The 18,355-nt window shown below is 37.6% G+C and overlaps 1 protein-coding gene across 1 annotated transcript in view; it reads left to right on the top strand.

Annotated features, from left to right (window-relative positions):
* TRPM1 (transient receptor potential cation channel subfamily M member 1) overlaps positions 1–18,355 on the top strand; it is a 166,709-nt gene that overhangs the window by 61,434 nt on the left and 86,920 nt on the right. Inside the window, exons 2-8 of the mRNA XM_066592492.1 lie at positions 9,118–9,197; positions 9,564–9,759; positions 12,770–12,983; positions 15,039–15,163; positions 15,562–15,733; positions 17,084–17,258; positions 17,870–17,993. Coding sequence (XP_066448589.1) covers positions 9,118–9,197; positions 9,564–9,759; positions 12,770–12,983; positions 15,039–15,163; positions 15,562–15,733; positions 17,084–17,258; positions 17,870–17,993 — 1,086 coding nt within the window. The remainder of the gene's footprint in view (positions 1–9,117; positions 9,198–9,563; positions 9,760–12,769; positions 12,984–15,038; positions 15,164–15,561; positions 15,734–17,083; positions 17,259–17,869; positions 17,994–18,355) is intronic.

The raw sequence follows: 18,355 nt of genomic DNA, 5'->3' as shown, positions 1-18,355 counted from the left end.
TGATTTGTGAACATGCAATACATGCACAGGCCTGGTAGAAGTGAATGCAAGTGAGGTGAGGCTGGTCGTGGGGCCAGGTTCTAAGTCATTTGAGAACCCAGATGTGCCCTTCTTTATTATGCACTAATTTAGACACCTAATAGAAGATAATGTAGTGTAACGGCACGGGGGATAAAACGGAAAGAGGAAACAATCTCCTTCTACTGAAGAATAACAGAAACCCAATGACATAGAATATTAGGAAATGATTGTACAGCCTGCTCCATCTTCTATTGACTCCTCTGCTTTATTACCAGCTAAGTCATGTTATTTCACAATGAGCTCCATACAATTGAAGGTGAAACAACAAATAACTCATTGTAATGGTGGGTCGGTCATGTTACATAAATACGCCAAAAGAGCATAATGATTTATTCATTCGTAGAAGACAAATAACGACATTATGTCACTAGCACAATGGTGGCTGTAAGGTTATTGGTGGACTGTAAGGCTATTGCCAAAAGCATCACATGGATTTCAAAGTGTCCTTATGATAAATAGCATAGTATACATTACCCACAGTATTAGTACCTGAAACACGAATACATTAATATTTATACCAGTTACTTACCAACTCCACTCTGAACATACACCATAGGAAACTTGCTATTAAGCATCCTTTGTAGTGGGTGAGGACATTATTATATGACCTGGTTTACGCTTATAGTTCTACATTTCTTATAATACTGACATTTTTTCATTTTCCAGGAAGTCTTCCTGAGGCTGATTTTTACGGATTTTTTTTTACTAATTTTACTGTATACTGATAGTTCTTTTAAATTTCATCAGATTTGTAAAATACAATTGATTCTTGTGACCTGCTTAAAGGGGTTGTCCCGCGATAGCAAGTGGGGATAAGCACTTCTGTAATATACATCGTGCATTAAATATTGGCCATACAGAAGTTATACACTTACCCCCTCCGGTGTTGGCGTCCCCGTCTCCATGGCGCCGACCAAAGCCGCCTTCTCCCTGGATTAGATGCGCTTGCGCAGACTGCCCTCTTCTGTCCGGCTCTGGCGTGCTCGCGCCGCAGAGGTCTTCTGCGCATGCGCAGAAGACCTGTGTAGCGCGAGCACGCTGGAGCGGCCCCTTCAGCGCAAGCGCGTCTAATCCAGGGAGAAGGCGGCATTAATATGGCCATACAGAAGTGCTTAACCCCACTTGCTATCACGGGACACCCCCTTTAAGTCTCTCTGTGGCTTTTGACTTTACCATGAAGCTTCTAAGTTATGATTTTTTTGAAAAGGGTAAAATAGCGATAATTTAAGATGCGACCATAGATGAGGGAAAGACACTGATTTATTGTATATATTATCATGTTATAGTACGTCTTTTACTTAAGTGCCTATCAATGAGGTCAGCCTTAGATGTAGGACCATAGGAATGCTTCTTGCTTTTCTCATGCCAGAATCCAGCGGGCATGACTTTTTTTTTTTAACTGAGCATATGAGGTCTTATTATCTTAATCTCTTACAGACTTTCTTTAGAAAACATTTTGAATAACACATATATTACCTGTACTAAAGATGTATATACATACACACGCACACATATTTATATGGATTGTACAGAGAATTTGATATGAGTCCCTTCCTCTTGAAGGGCGTAATATAATTTATTTGCCATCATTGTCGCATGCACATGTCGTTTGTTAGGAACTAATCTATGTTTAAACCTTTCAACTATGGAGAATGCCCAATACACTTAAACTAATACTTCACATATAAGGAAATACTCATGGATCAAGTGCTATTTGTTGGTATTGCTAACTGGTATCTAGTTCCTTTGTCTTCAACCCTATGCATTTCGGTACTTAAAGAAGAATAAAAAAAATAAAATATATATATATATTTATTAAATCTCATAACTAAGGCAAACGTTTCTTAATAATGATAATAATAATGTGTAATGAAAATGAGAAGTTATTAATGAAAATTTTTTAAATAAGCAAGACCAAATTCCCAGGTTTAACCTATAGAGCAGCATGTCCTCATAATCAGATGTAGACGTGCCTGAAGTGGACAGTCAGGTTTTCGATGGAGGGTTGTTGGACGATTTAAGTATTTCATGCAGAAATCTCACAGAAGTTTCAAATTAGTTTTTAGAAGGGATTAGCTGTAATTAATGCAGGGTGACCTCCTTTCTCAATGCTAAAAGAATGGGTAGATTAATGAGGACCCCTGAAAGGGTCTATTATGCCCAATTGTCTCAATTATGCAAATAAAGTTGAGATTTTTAAGCAGGGTGAGCAAAGTTTCAGATTAGAAGTTTCAGAGTTCCTTCTGCAAAGTAGGAATTTTTCCAGTTACTATAGTCACACAGAAGGTTTAACAAATTGGAGATTTGGGCATTATCAAAGTAGATTTGTTGTGCCTTGTTCCACCATGAGATGAAAATACCCTCTGGGCAGGGAGATGGATCATGGGACTGGTTAAGGATTACCTTCAAAGGCAGTCATGAGATTGGCTTGGACAAAGAGGCTGCTCACATGCTTATCATATGAGATTCTCTTCTTAAAGTGTCGGCACCCCTTCTCCTCAGGGATTCTCATCAACTTCGAGAAGGCAACCAGCAAGGCAAGACACAACAGCTTGTCCTTCCAGGACTTTTGAGGTAGGAGGATAGGAGCAGACCTTTGAGGCCACATCAACAGCCTCCTAAAATCTTTAGGTTAACTTTTTAAGAGCTTTCTTATACAGATATATTAGTAATTATATACAGCAATGTTATACTATATTATAGAGGGAGCAAACTCCTACAAATTCAAATTTGCGGGCTTAATTATTGCCTTGTTTTATTGTTTTTAATGCTTTTGGGAAAAATTACTAAAATTTTACTTCTCAATGTAGTCTTACAGCAAATATACTAGTACTATATGTATGGCAACTCTTGTGAAACTTTTGATCACTAACTAAAACTATGAGAGAGATAATAGAACACATGATGTTCATGGAAAATGGGTTGATGTGAATGTGGAATTGATTGTTGCCATGCAAATAAAGCCTCTCCTTATAGATAGAGAGAGAAAGAACTTTCATTTGTATTGCAACAACTGTATATATAGTCACACTAATGTGTGGACAAAGAGGACAATGCTAAGCAACATGGGAAATGACCATATTTAATTTATCTGAGTCTCATATACACATTCATAAGTCATTGGTTTTGTCATGACCATTAATAAAAATTGCTTTGAATAATGGTCAACATAAGTAAAGCTATTACACCTTGTGTGGCACTAATGATACTGTACATGTACTTAGCATTATAATAGCACATGAAGTTATAATATTTACATAAAATAATAAATACCAATTGACAAACACCTAAAAAAGTTAACATTTTCTTATATATATATATATTTAAATATTATTCTAACTTTGTAAATATTGCTTTATTTTATACGTGAAAAGCGGCTGACCTTTTAGTAAAATAGAGAATCTTGCAAAGTTGTAATGATTGCATATGACAGAGTTCATCTTTCTAGCCAATAACATTATATCAGTAATAGTATAAATTGTGCACATGCCACATCAAACTACAATAATCAAGCTGACCAGAAAAAAAGTAGTTGCAGAATATTGATATGCTTGTGTCACATATACTGTATGTATGTATATATGTACATGTAAAATGAACACGACAATATATATATATATATATATGTATATACATACATATGTGTATATATATATATATATATATATAAAGTCTATATATATGTGTGTGTGTGTGTATGTATTAATTCTGTACATATATGTATTCTGTTTTCTTTATTGAGAGTTCAATACTTTTACTCAGCCTATTCTATACATGAGTAAATATATCCAGCTAGTCGTATTTAGTAATGGCTTACTGACATTACTGACACATGATCTACAAGCCACCTACTGGGCTAAGTAGTTACTGGCATGTCCTATGTTCTACTTTCAATATGTCATTCAACTTTCCTTTAGTCAGTCACATGAATGCTCGTGCCCCATAAAAGCACAATCATATGATTGCTCTTTTCTATAGGATTAGTAAACAGTATGCCGTTCATCTGTTTGTGGTCTGAATGATTTCATGCCCATCCTCCGTCTCTCAGCATTTATAACAGAGCATCTATTCTACCAGAGATCTTAGAATAAGCTGCCTTATCCTGGAAGTACATCATACAGTAAGCCATTTACATCCACTGTCTTAGGACTATTTACCATTGTGAACACTGAATTCAGAGCATTTAGAACATAACTGTGTTAACCCTTTGAACTATCACCAATGTAAACTGTGCAATGTTTATTTTGAGGCAGAATCCCTCAACTTCCAAGGAGTATTTTTTTTAACAGAATTAACCACCATCCTTTTGTTAACTTTGGACATTAGAATCTAATTTCCATATTCTATCTACTCATACTGAATACACATACATATCTACCACTGTAGGGATCACATCTAATTCAGAATTGACCATTCTGCTATATATATATATATATATATATATATATATATACCATTCTGCATTAGTCTATAGGGAATACGACCTATGAATAAATATGTAAAATGTGGACCCTATCCACAAACCACATCATATGTCAGTGCAAGATAGTAGGAGTCAGCACTTCATATATCCTGCATTAAAAGAAGCAGTGATCTCTTGTGGAGCAATGTGATTAGTTGGGATAGATGGGATCACTGGGGAATTAACAGAACATTTGCTAGAGACTTGATTTTACTGCTAATATCTGTTTTTCTCTAGGCAAAATAGCTTTCCTGGCATCGGCCTGACCACTACAGTTAATCTGTCATAATCCTTGTAGATTCCACACTTTAGCAATTTTAGGTTTCTTAACCCATTTTTGAACTGAGAAAGCCCATCAGTTAAGTTATTATAATTACCATAGAGCCATCAGCTTTTCAATCATTAAAAAAATCTAGAAAATTTTACTGGCACACATCGTACATTTTTCTCAAAGCATGTTTGCCTGCTGAAGTATTTGAACTGGATTATAATCAAGCTGTTAGTAAGAGGATTAAATAGATGAGGACAGTGAAACTTCAAAAGCTGAGCATGTTTCTAGAGCTTGTAACACAAAGACTTACGTATTTCTTCAATATGGCAAATCTGGAGGAGAGAAGTTGCCTGCTTAATAATGACCATGTATACAAGAGCTTTACCCTGTTCAGACTAGTGTTCCAAGGTCTCACTAAAGGGGACATGTAGAGAAAGAGAGCTGCTATGAAAAGCATCATTTTCCATTGTTGACCAGAGTTGCAAATCTCATTCAAGTATGTTCAACTCTAATACTTGATGAAATGCTACAATTGCAATATTTGTTTACTAGTGTTTTAGAGTAGGAAAGTAGTTTATACATATTTTGTAGTGTTGAAGGACTTAGAAAATAAACAGAAACAGCAACAGTCTTCTTCATGGGTCATGTTTGGTATAGCAGCTCAGTCCCATTCAACAGAGCTGTGCCACATTACCAGACACAACCTATTGACAAGAATAGAACTGTTTCAGGAAATTACAGTCCTTTAAACCCCTTTAACAAGCATCCTTTACATTAGGGTATTTAATACTACTGTCCTGTGAATAGTGTCAGTAATTGACACTGTCGGATTGACATCATAAGACATGTAGGCTCTTAATAATGACTACTGCACTTCTGTTTTATGCAATGTTCAGCTTAACTGTTATATACTGAATCATCGACTTTTGTGCTATGAGGTTCATCTGTCTGTTACAAGAACGTGATATTACAGAAGTGGATCATTCTGATGGTGGGAATATGTCTCACAAGAGTCAGTGACACATCTCACTACATATTGCCTTTTTTACTCACTTTTTACATCACTTTACACCTCTTTCCTTCCTTTATCATAAGGCATGTAAACCTAAGAAGAACATCTGAGAGTTTGGTGCATGTAACAATAATGGAGTTCTTGGCTTTTAGCATTCTGTGAACCACCACCTATGTATACATTGCATTTGGACCCTAATATGTCATTTGGATAACTGTCTGTAGTCCGTATTTATATGAATTAATCTGAAAGTTTACATCAGGAACAAAAATAAGAGAAATAATGACTGTAAGAAAAAAAGAACAATTGGAAGGACTGAGTAATATACTTACAAAGTGGTTTTACAAGAGTCTAATCCTTCTTCCTTGTATTTTGTGAACATACAGTCCAAACTTCTCTTTCTACTACTTTTCTACAGAAAACCTCTAACTAAGAGAGCAGAAGCATTACCAGGGACATTATTTGCAGCATTGATTTATTCAGCCTACAGAACATTTATGTGTTATGCTACAGAATTATGACATTATTTCTCACTACATAACACTGAAATGTAAGGATTTCTATTCCATTTGAAGGTGTTTCCTGCCCTTTCTTCAACTGATAACTCATCCTCTGGATAGATCATCAGTAGTTGATGGATGGAGGTCTACCGTTCAGGACCCCCATCCATTAGCTGTTCATCTGGCCAACTCTAAATGCAGCGGGTTGGACGTCATCATCCGCAGTCTGCACAGGAAGGGGGAGCATTGGCTTCACTCCTATTGAAATCAATGGGAGTGCAGAAAACCCCTTTAAGGCCAAGTTTAAAAAAAAAATTTATTGACAGATAAACTATAATAATTTAAACTGTGTATGCTTTGTAATGGAATCAGCATAACCTTACAAACACTTTGTGATACATACACCATGGTGCCATGTACCCACAGTGGCTGAGTTAGAGTTCATCTAGGTCACTGGTCTCCAACTTGTTTCCCAGTTGTAGTTCTTCAACAGTCAGGGCTCCCACACACTTGCGTTTGCGTTTTTTGTTAACGCGATTGTCAATGGGACTTTCCAATGTTAAAAACGCAACGCAATGCATCAAAAACGCAAATTGCGTTGCGTTTTTAACATTAGAAAATCCCATTGACAATCGCGTTAACAAAAAACGCAAACGCAAGTGTGTGGGAGCCATCAGAGAGCCACTCAGTCGCAGATCACTTTTCTAGGGCATCTCTTTGCCAGCTTTTGCTATCATCTTGTATTTATTATTATTTGTGACTTTGCCGCAGCACCAAGCATGTGCAGACATTTTCACCTTGCGGAGTTCCAAAGAAGTTGGGAATATGCACCATCCTCCTATTACTCAGTGCTGTGATAGTCTGCAGGACATGGAGACTGAGTGACTGTATGACTAGACAGTTTCCTTTGCTTATTGGTCTCTACCTACCAAATACAAGACATGCAAAAAATTATTCAATAAAGAGTCTGAAAAACTCCCAAACGGCTCAGTCACACGGGCGCATCCGGGTGCCGATGCGCCCGTGTTCCTGAAGTATAAGCCGGTCACACTGCAGGTGCGGACGACTCTCCGCACCGCCAGAAGAAAGAAGACATGACCGGCTCCATTGCTGGTCATGTGTTCTTTCTTCCGGCGGTGCAGAGAGTCGTCCGCACCTGCAGTGTGGCCGTCTTCTTCGTGCAGTTACACGGGTGCATCGGCACCTGGATGCGCCCGTGTGACTGAGCTCTAATGAATTAGAACAGTGCAACAGACTTTTGCCATTGGAGCTTCCTTTCACCGCACAATTTCTAGGACATTGACCTTATTACCAAAAATAATTGTTTTCTAAATAAAACTGACCATTCACGTTACAAGAATCAGCTTTTTTTGTCCATCTAAAGATATGACTTAAAGGGGTTGTTCAGTTACTGGACAACATCCCTTCAATAGCGCTCACTGTAGTAAAATAACAAATTGATCAGTACTTACCCCTCCTCCATGGCTGAGATCCAGCGCTACAGCCCCGCCATGATCCAGTTGTCTGCTGTGACAGCTGACGTCACTGGAAGTCAGGTAACCACTGCAGCTCATCAAAGGCTGCAGGATCATTGCTCATTCTACTGGTGTCAGTGCCCCCATCCTGGGCACCATGATGCCAGGAGAGATTAATGTAACGCTGCAGCCTCCGATTGGCGTTAGTGGCCATATGACTTTCGATGACGTCAGCTGTCACAGCAGACACCCGGACCATGGTGGGGCTGCATCACAGGATCCCAGTAGTAGAGGAAGGGTAAGTAATGATCAGTTTGTTATTTTACTACAGTGAGTGCTATTGAAGGGATGTTGTCCCATAACTGAACAACCCCTATTACGTAAGTTCAAGACTAGATAAAGTAGTATCTCCTGTTTTTAAAGAGTATTATGAATGTGATTGCATAAGATGTTAAATCTAGAAAACGTCTCCAATTACTTTTTGCAGAGATCATGCTTTAAGGGCAGTGAGAAAAGTGAAACTTTCGTCTATCATTGAAGTTCCAATAAATTATCTTTTTTTACATAGTTTGAATTATAGTCATAAATGTTCGGGGAAAAACTGAAGCACTGCTGCCTACTACGGGACCTAGGGGGCATTGCATAGCACAGGGAGTCAAAAGAATTTCGGTGTCATGTGCCGCCCCTTCAGACCTTGTATGAGGCATAAGACAGTGTCACCCCTTTCTACAGGGGAATATTACATTTTAATTTCCTTATGACGATCCCTCCTTTCTCTCCTATTAGCTTATATGCTTAGTAGAGATAAGCGAACGTGCTCGTTTAGGACAATTACTCGATCGAGCATCGCTTTTTTTGAGTAACTGCCTACTCCGGCAAAAAGATTCGGGGGGCGCCGGGGGGGCGGGTGGAGTGGGGGATAGCAGGAACAGGGGGGAGCTCTCTCTCTCCCTTCCCTCCCCCACTCTCCACCACAACCCCCTGCTCACCCCCAGCGCCCCCCGAATCTTTTCGCCCAATTAGGCAGTTACTCGAAATAAGTGATGCTCGATCGAGTAATTGCTCTAAACGAGCACGTTCGCTCATCTCTAATGCTGAGGCTTCACAATACAGTGCAGTGAAATGATGGTCTAGATTTCCAGGCTAATCAATCAATATTATAATCACTAACTGATTTTTTTTCTCCAAAATATCTATGAAAAACCTCTTTTTGGGGACTTATTTTAAAATGAATCTGTTGTGTATGATATAGTTTATTCTTTTGTTTCCTAAGAAAGAGAACATCACTTGAAATGTTTGTGTCGCCTTTTTCACAGGGTCAAAAGGCTTGGATAGAAAAGACATTTTTCAAAAGAGAATGCATCTACATAGTTGCCAACAGCAAAGACAGCAACAGGTGCCTTCCACTTTATACTATTAGAATATATATGTGCATGCTAAGAAATGATTATATATGTAGTTTTATGTTCTTGATCGCTGCATTTATTTAATCATCAATTAAGTTCATGCTATAATGTGTGACTCTGGAGTCTGTGGCTTGCTGGCACATTTGCAGGGCCACATCTGGGAGTTTGAAAGTTTACTCAAGGAGTAATTCCTATGATAACACTATATTGGGGTATGGCCATGTATGCCCCTTCTTGATTAGATTAACCACATTTGATCACTAGGAGTTGAATCTCGGATCTCAACTAGTCTTATAGCTCTTATGTGTGAACAAATGGATGAAATCTGTCATGAACTGTTGGTGCATTCCTTTCAGATGTTGCTGTGGTCAGCTTATTACGCAGCATGTCCCCCCTCCTCAGAATGCAATAGCTAACAAGAATGGAGAAGACAATAAACAAGTGGAAGCTGTGCCTGAAAAATGGTCTATAGGTAAACACACGCAGTTAAATCCCACCGATGCATTTGGAATACTGGAGTTTCAGGGAGGAGGGCATTCAAATAAAGCCATGGTGAGTAGGACTGGGCGAATGATGGAAGAGAATTATTGTTTAAAATGGAGAAACTAAAGCTACACACATTTCAATAATGTATGAGTGATGTTTATATTTAATAAAGGCTACTTAGATCAAACTCAATTGCTCAAATAACAATTCCCTATCTAAGAGGTATATTATCAGAATATAGGCAGGAGTAGTCTAAACAGAATATTAAAGGGAATCTGTCACTATGAACCCCTTTAACCTACTATAATGTGTGGATAGCTAAATAGATACATAATAGAAAGAGGTAATGATTATCTCTGAACTCACTTTCACTTTCCTGCACTAAAGGCCCATTTACACGCAAAAACAATCTTCCAAACGATTGAAAGATTGACAGTTTTAGCGATCGTTTTGCATAAAGTGTTAATGGACACTAATGTCCATTAACACTTTATTCACTTCATTTGCGTGTCGAAGTGCCTTAGGGAGCTGTTTGCAGAGCACAGCATGGGGTCTAAGCTCTGCACACAGCTTCCTTGTTCTTGCATGGGCTATCAGCAGAATACAGTGTAATCTCCGACTCCTATGCAGAACACAGTGTGCAATCTGTGTTATCTCTCTCCAGCTGAACGATGAATATTAAGCTTACCTTAAAATCATCGTTCAGACGAAGAGTTAACGATGGCAGCATTTACATGCAACGATTATCGCTCAGATGCCATGGTTTGAACGAATTTTGAGCGATAATCGTTGCGTGTAAATGGGGCTTAAGTCTACAAATGGCCTATGCTCCTTATACTAATGAGGCATCTAGGAGTCCTCCTGTATTGTTTGTCAGGGCTTAGGAGTCCAGGGGATGTATTACAACACAGAGAACAGACTATTTGCAAACAAGGAGTAAAAGGGAGTTCAAAGCTAAAAATTACATGCTTGGAATCTATGTCTATTCAACTGTCAACACACAATAGCATTTTGGTGAATGGGGGTTTCATAGATTCACAAACATAGCATATACAACAAAAAGCACACATAACATATGTGTTACAAACACAATACAAAGAATACACAACATGCATATTACATACATACAATCACAAAGCATGCATAACACACTACATATTACACACAGAGCACACAAAACATACAAATTACATATATACTGTACAGAGGACACACAACATGTCTGATACAGATTCGACTTTAATTAGTTTTGACAGAGAGGAGGTGATTTGGGTAAGAAATGGAATTGCAATATTATCAGCCCTCTAATATACTAACGAAGTGTAGAAAATGTAATCAAATTTAGCTTTTTGATGCCATTATTAATAAAACGTCTCTTTTCACTCTTTTCATATATTTAATAGAAATGAGAGAACCCTTAATGATATTAATATTATAATTGATATCATGAGCATGTTTTACAGATGCAATATGTAAAATGTATGAATTAAGCTCAGTCCATACTTTAAGAAAGCCCTGCTCATGCGGGATCTGTTGCATGACAGAAAGTTGTAGCTCCTAATGGACCTCACTGATTTATAATCTGGTCTGTAGAAATTTCGGTCTTTTGAAGTGAAGAATACAGGAAGCCAGGAATATTCTTCCTGTCAAACCTGACATAACGTGTGATAGAGACCTTGGATACATGCATCAACAGAACCTTATAAATGCATTTTAATGGAAACATTGTGGGAGATTTCTCTAAACTAACGCAGGAGAAACGTGAAGGAGTTGTTCATAGCAACCGACCTGATTCGAGCTCTTATCTATAAAGATTTCTTTTACTTGAAAGGAGGAATCTGACTGGTTGCTATGGACTACTGCACCAGTTTTTCTTTTCACCGAATTTGATACATCTCCCATACTCTTTCCCTTTTTTAATGTAACTGGCAAGTAAGAGATATTAGATACCAGTTACTTACTAAAATGTTCTCCGGTTTTTAGTAAAATGTTTGTAGCACATTATACAACTCAGTATATTAAAAGGCATTATCTAGGATGCGATCCCCGGCCGTTTCTATCCTATCTGGCTTTTTATGATCGAATAGTTATGTATTTGTATAATCCATTCTGTTTGGCGCTCTCACCGTACCAATGCAGAGGGTAGAGAGATTACAGCTGAGGGCACAGCTTCTTGCCAAGGGCTCACAATTCTGAATCCCCTTGAATCTCACATAATGGGTGCATTCATGTAAAAACCTGAACCCTGTCACAGTAAATAGGACGGATAAACCCTGACACAACCCAGTGCAGCAGAAGGCTAGGTGATACAAGGCTTTACTTTGCAGATTGATTATTTACCATACACTCTGTTGGATATATTTAAGCATGGGGATTTCAGCTGAATTTTGTAGTGGGACTGCTTCCTCATATTATATGTATATATATATATATATATATATATATATATATATATATATATACATATATATGAATTGAGGGAGATTTATGAAACTATCTAAAAGAAAAACTGTCTTTGTTGCCCATTAGTAACCAATCCCATCATAGTTTTCACTCCTCATACTGCTCTGGAAAGTGAAAGCTGCTCTGTGATTGGTTTCTATGGGGAACAAAAACAGCTTATCTTTTAGACAGTTTCATAAATCTCCCCCAACGTGTAATTGTTATGTATGCAATTCCCATACATAAATATCCTCCATTATATCTAAAATATAGTCAGTGTTAAACACTAACTCAGATATAGGGAAAAAATTGAGAGCATACTAAATTGGGAATTGCTAAGGTGAAACTGTATTTATAAACTATGCTGATTAGATAATTAGCATTGTGTATGGCACTGAGCATCAGGAGATTTGTGTATATATGTGACCACAAGAGCATGCTACTGACCTCAGATTACTGGCACTGTATGTAGTACTGACCCAGCAGAAGTGCAGTAGTTGAGTTGATCTCTGAAGACCAGGGCATCTTTATTTCTGAAATTAGAATCATTATTATATATTGCAGCAAGAAGCTATAAATGTACTATATCCTTACCCTAAACTTGAATTTTTCTGTGGTAATTCTCTTCTTATAGTACATCCGTGTATCTTATGATACAAAGCCAGACTCTCTACTTCACCTTATGGTAAAAGATTGGCAGCTAGAACTTCCTAAACTTCTAATCTCTGTACATGGTGGACTCCAGAACTTTGAAATGCAGCCTAAACTAAAGCAAGTCTTTGGGAAAGGGTTAATCAAAGCTGCCATGACCACTGGGGCCTGGATATTCACTGGGGGTGTCAGTACAGGTAAGAACATTGATAAAGTACTATTGATAAAGTATTAATAAAGCATTGTCTGTGTTGTGACAATTAAGAGCCTATATTTTGCTAAGTAACTTGCGGTAGAGCCATCGACAGCTGAGCCTGAATATTGAGTAATTGGTGAGTCATACCATTGCCCCCACTCTTTGGTAGACTTTTGGGAACATTGCCTAATTTTGTATAGAAATTTTCTGGAGGGGGACTACCATATTAACAAGTGATTTCCACTGAGTAATGGAAGGAGCTCAATCCCCCATCTAGCAAAGCACTATAGCTTTTTTAGCTAAAAAAATAATCTCTAAAAGAAAAATCCTATCGGGGTGTCTCTAGAGGTCCTCATCTATTATGCAGAACAGGTATATTTCAGGAGTATTATCAATGGGAGATTCCAAAGCTTCCAACAAAACCTCCATAACCATAGACCAAAACCATCTCACAACGTGGCAATCCCAAATAAGATACCAAAACTCAGTATAGGCCTCCTGACAACTATAACAGAGGTCATGAGGCATTGTAACCATTCTATGTCGTTTTGCTGCTGTTAATTTACTTTGATGAAGAATATACTATTAATATTGGATGAATTTAATATTAGTGGTAATTGAGACATATTGATGCGATATAAGAGCATCACTCCACAGCTCATTAGATTAGGATGGAATAAGGCTTTGCCATTTAGCTTTAACAGACAGTGGTATCAAAGAAATGTGTATAAAGTCGAAATTAGACCAGAAGAACCCCGTTTTTGAAAATTCTGATTAAGGGATATTGGGAAACCTTGGGCATGGGAACTGCCTATGTACTGCATGTTACAACTGGATATTCGGAATGACACAGGCCCCCTAGTCCCTAGGTCATTGCAAGTTTTCAAGGGTTAGTTTGGGCCTAGAGCTTTCCTATATAAATGTTGCCATTTGGAAGTGTAATTAATTGAAGAAGGACTTAGGTACAGGCACAGGAGAATGCTCAAGCATATAGAGGCATTTAGGAAGAAAAACCATTTTGATCAACTGAATCCGACCTGCCACTGACACCGGTAGGGAGCTCCAAATTTAAAATGTATCTGTCCATATCATCTGTAGCTGCATTATATTCCAAGCTGCTTTTATATTGGCATCAAATTGTGATATCAATATGAAAGCAGCTTTCAAACACTTGTCTGGTTGAAGTTCTTATTCTACGATAAAGACTAAATTTGTGATCATGTTACTGTTGGTGATTCTAGTAGAAGAAGGTTGTTGGAATTGATGTATGGTGGATCTCATTGGTATCTCTTCAAAATGCAACAGGAAACCAAATATAAGTATTAAAAGTACTATAGGAATTTTCTTCCTCAAGGAGTTCAGCCATATTCAAGTAAATGAGACTAAAATGCAACACCAGACACAACCCAAGGACTAGAGTGACCCTATTTCTAGCAAAAAGGCAGTTCTTTTTCTAATTCTGTGAAAATGTTATGAATGGGACAAACACCAACCTCAAAGTGGCAAAATCCATTAGATGTACATCGGTGGGTGCGGACAATCATCTAATGTGTATGGGGGCCTTCCTACTCTTCCTTTGATGGCTGATGTCATGGGAGCTAAAGATTGGGCAATAAGAAGATAAGCTTCTGCCAGAAGTGAGCTTGCATGTGTATGGGGATCTTAACAAGACAGCTGTCAGCCGAATGAGCGTTTTGCAGACAGCCATCTAACATGTATCGCCTCTAGCCTTAATTTAAGTAATTAACAATAATTAATTGGTACATTTATTAAAAAGTAATAGTTATACTATGTCCTGTAAAGTGCAGTACAATGTAAAGTAAAAAAGACTTAATGTAAACTATATGGCACAATGTGGAATCCAACATATGTAACAAACATTAGATTTTAAATTCTTCATTCCATTTGGTGCTGAAGTGTTTTTACATTATTGAACACGATATTGTGGGCATCTGTGAGAATAAAACCTACTTTTGAATTAAGTGATGATAAACTTTGTTTTCTGTACTTTCGGATGCAGTTATATTAATAAATAGGTTGGCATTACGTATTGCAGGTGTAATTCGTCATGTGGGCGATGCCTTGAAAGACCATTCTTCCAAGTCCAGAGGACGAATATGTGCCATAGGAATTGCACCTTGGGGTATTGTGGAAAACAAGGAGGATCTTATTGGAAAAGATGTAAGCTACATGATTTAGTAGTATTATAATCATATAGTATTTGTTTATTTTATGCTTTTACATAGTATACATGTATTCAATAGTGCTGAACAGAGATTGGCATCACCTATGTCAGTCCATGTACCTATTCGTACTCCTAATCTAAATTCCAAATCAGTATTGTATAGTATGAACTGATCATTTTAGCAGTTCTGCAATGTTACACATAAATCACATAAAGCTGTTGCACATAAAGTCATAAGATTTTGTCCTGTAGGCTTATCGTAAGTGTATTGATTTTAAACGGTGCCTTGAATGATTTTCTAGATAAGCAGCACATATGGAAATGCTGTACTAATTGTATCATATTTCATTGCTAATCATAATAGTGTCAATAATGTATTTCATTTTATTAACAGGTAACAAAACCTTATCAAACAATGTCTAATCCTCTGAGTAAACTGTCTGTGCTGAACAACACTCATACACACTTCATATTAGCCGATAATGGGACACTTGGAAAATATGGAGCAGAAGTCAAGTTAAGACGCCAGCTAGAAAAACACATATCACTTCAGAAAATCAATACACGTAAGTGTGGTTGTGTAGGGATGTCTTCATTCTTTTATCTTTTTCAATGCCAACAATCAGTGAACTAATATGCTTGAAACACCCGCATTATGGGTTGTAGATCACATAGAAACCTTAACCCTTTCCAGTCCACTGTCTGACCTCTGAAGACATTATGATTTAAGACTGTACAGCTCCGATGTTGGAAGACATCCTTCGGGGTTCTCTTACTCTATATATTGCCAGCCTCTCTGCTGTCGGAGCCTATCCAACGTGTCACCTCATGCAGTACTGGCTTTAGGCAGCAGATAGCGCTGTTGTATAATGGCAGAAGAAGAGTAAGCCCCCTAGGAAAACCAGGATACAAATTGGATTGGAAAGTACCTTCACTGCCTGCAAAGTATGGAATTAAGGCTCAATCACAAGGTTCCATTTAAATCCACAAAAACAGGATTCCGATGGAAATTCAGGATGGAATCATAGGCTTTTTTTTTTATTAAACACAGACCGATAAGGTTTCATTTAAGGAGTTTTCAATTTCTTTCCAGCATCTCTGCTGGATAGAATGACGTAGTCAATTACGCTTCTCCTGCCTTGCACAAATGCTAGAAGGGAACAGATACCTTATTGGTCTCCGTTTGATCAATGAAAGCCTATGGTTCCCCATGGCATTCTGTCCAATAGTTCTGCCTGAAAACAGAATTCAGATGGAACCCTGGGACAGAACCCTTAAAAAGCTTACCCCAATGCTTACCTCATGCAAGCAAATGGATATGTTATTGTGTATGACAAAAGGATAACAATTCCTTTACTGTCTTAAAAAGATAAACAGAAGTCTTTGATAACTCCTTGACTTATGTAAAATTTGTTCCAAGTTTAGAAGAAAAGATTTTTCCAGAAATAATGCCACATTGACATGAATAGGGCAGAGCTGCAATACCAGACACGGCCAATTGATAAAAGTGGTGCTATTTCTTCAAAAAGAAAAAAACTTTTTTTTCTAATCTCAAACAACCCTTCGTCATCAAATTTTTCATGTCATTAAGCTTTGTTTAGAAAATAGGACAACTAAGCACTTTAATATGTACGGATTTCCATATGCAATGACCTTATAACCTCCTATTACTATTGAATTTCTAGGGTATGATGATGTGGCACATGGGTTTCCCTTTGTCATCCTATGCCTGGGAATAAGCAGAAGGCAGGGACAGCAAAGGGATGCTCAGCTGTCATCTCCTGCATCATTGTGACTACTACATATGTATTTCATTCTAAGTAGTTCATGAAATAATGCATTTTTATGTTTTTTTGTCTATTGCCATTGTGTTTCAATTAATAGTCAAGTGTATTTTTTTTTTGTTCTTGTTGTAGGACTAGGACAAGGCGTACCAGTGGTAGCGCTGATTGTGGAGGGAGGTCCTAATGTTATCTCCATTGTCCTTGAATGCCTGCGTGAAGAGCCACCTATCCCTGTAGTTGTCTGTGATGGAAGTGGGCGAGCCTCTGATATACTGTCTTTTGCCCACAAATACTCAGAGGAAGCAGGGTAGGATTTCATGTTATATGTAGAATTCTTCTATAATCCAAAAGCCATTTTCCAAGTAGTTAAACTATTTTCACCTCGAAGTATGAGCTCTGCAAATGTGAGAATACAGTCAGGTTTACGAGACTGCCACATCCTAATCAAAGATACAAAAAGCTACAAAATAATCATTGATGTTTGGGCAATTAGATGAGAAGCGAAGATATAAGCTAAACAGAAGATCAGCACTGCAATGGTCTCCAATCTATTCCATAAATCACCTTGTAATTTAGCCAGCATTGCAATGGCTAAGTCTTTGTATAGGAAAATAAGATATAGCAAAAATTCTAGCATAGTGGCGTTTTGACCCATACTATAAAATTGGCAGCATACTCTCCTTGTAATAATTGGCATCCATTATTTTTACCATTTTGCAGTTAGTAGATATAATGTAGTTCAGTCGCAAAACTTTGTAAATTCAGCCCAGTGGACTGATTAGTTTCAGAGCAGTGTTACAGACTATGGCTATAATTTTGTGAGTATACTAGAACATTATCACATTGCAGGCTATGATGATAAATGTCTAAATCATTTCTTGCTCTGGCTATTTTTGTGTTTTGTGGTGTGTTTTTTAGGATAATCAGTGAATCTCTTCGTGATCAGCTTCTTGTTACCATTCAGAAAACATTTAACTACAGTCGGAACCAGGCTCACCAGCTCTTCATTGTCTTAATGGAATGTATGAAGAAAAAAGAACTGGTAAGACCCACCTACCAATAAGACTACGTATGCGAGACCCTAGGGCTGAGCAGCTTGACTTCTTGCAGATGGAGCATATAGAAAGCAAACAAAAATGACCTACGCTCGTTTTTTTATCTTTGCTTATTTTCTATATACACTACAGTACTGTGTAAAAGTTTCAGGCAGGTGTGGAAAAATTGCTGCAAAGTAAGAATGCTTTCACAAATAGAAGTATTAATAATTTTTTGGTCAATTAAGAAAATGCAAAGTCAATGAAGAAAAGAGAAATGTAAATTATACCAATATTTGGTATGACCACCCTTTGCCTTCAAAACTGCATCAGGTATACTTACACACAACTTTTGACAGAACTTGTTCCA

The sequence above is a fragment of the Eleutherodactylus coqui genome, chromosome 2, assembly GCF_035609145.1.
Source record: "Eleutherodactylus coqui strain aEleCoq1 chromosome 2, aEleCoq1.hap1, whole genome shotgun sequence".
Lineage (NCBI taxonomy): Eukaryota > Metazoa > Chordata > Amphibia > Anura > Eleutherodactylidae > Eleutherodactylus > Eleutherodactylus coqui.
This window is presented reverse-complemented; position numbering and strand designations above follow the sequence as displayed.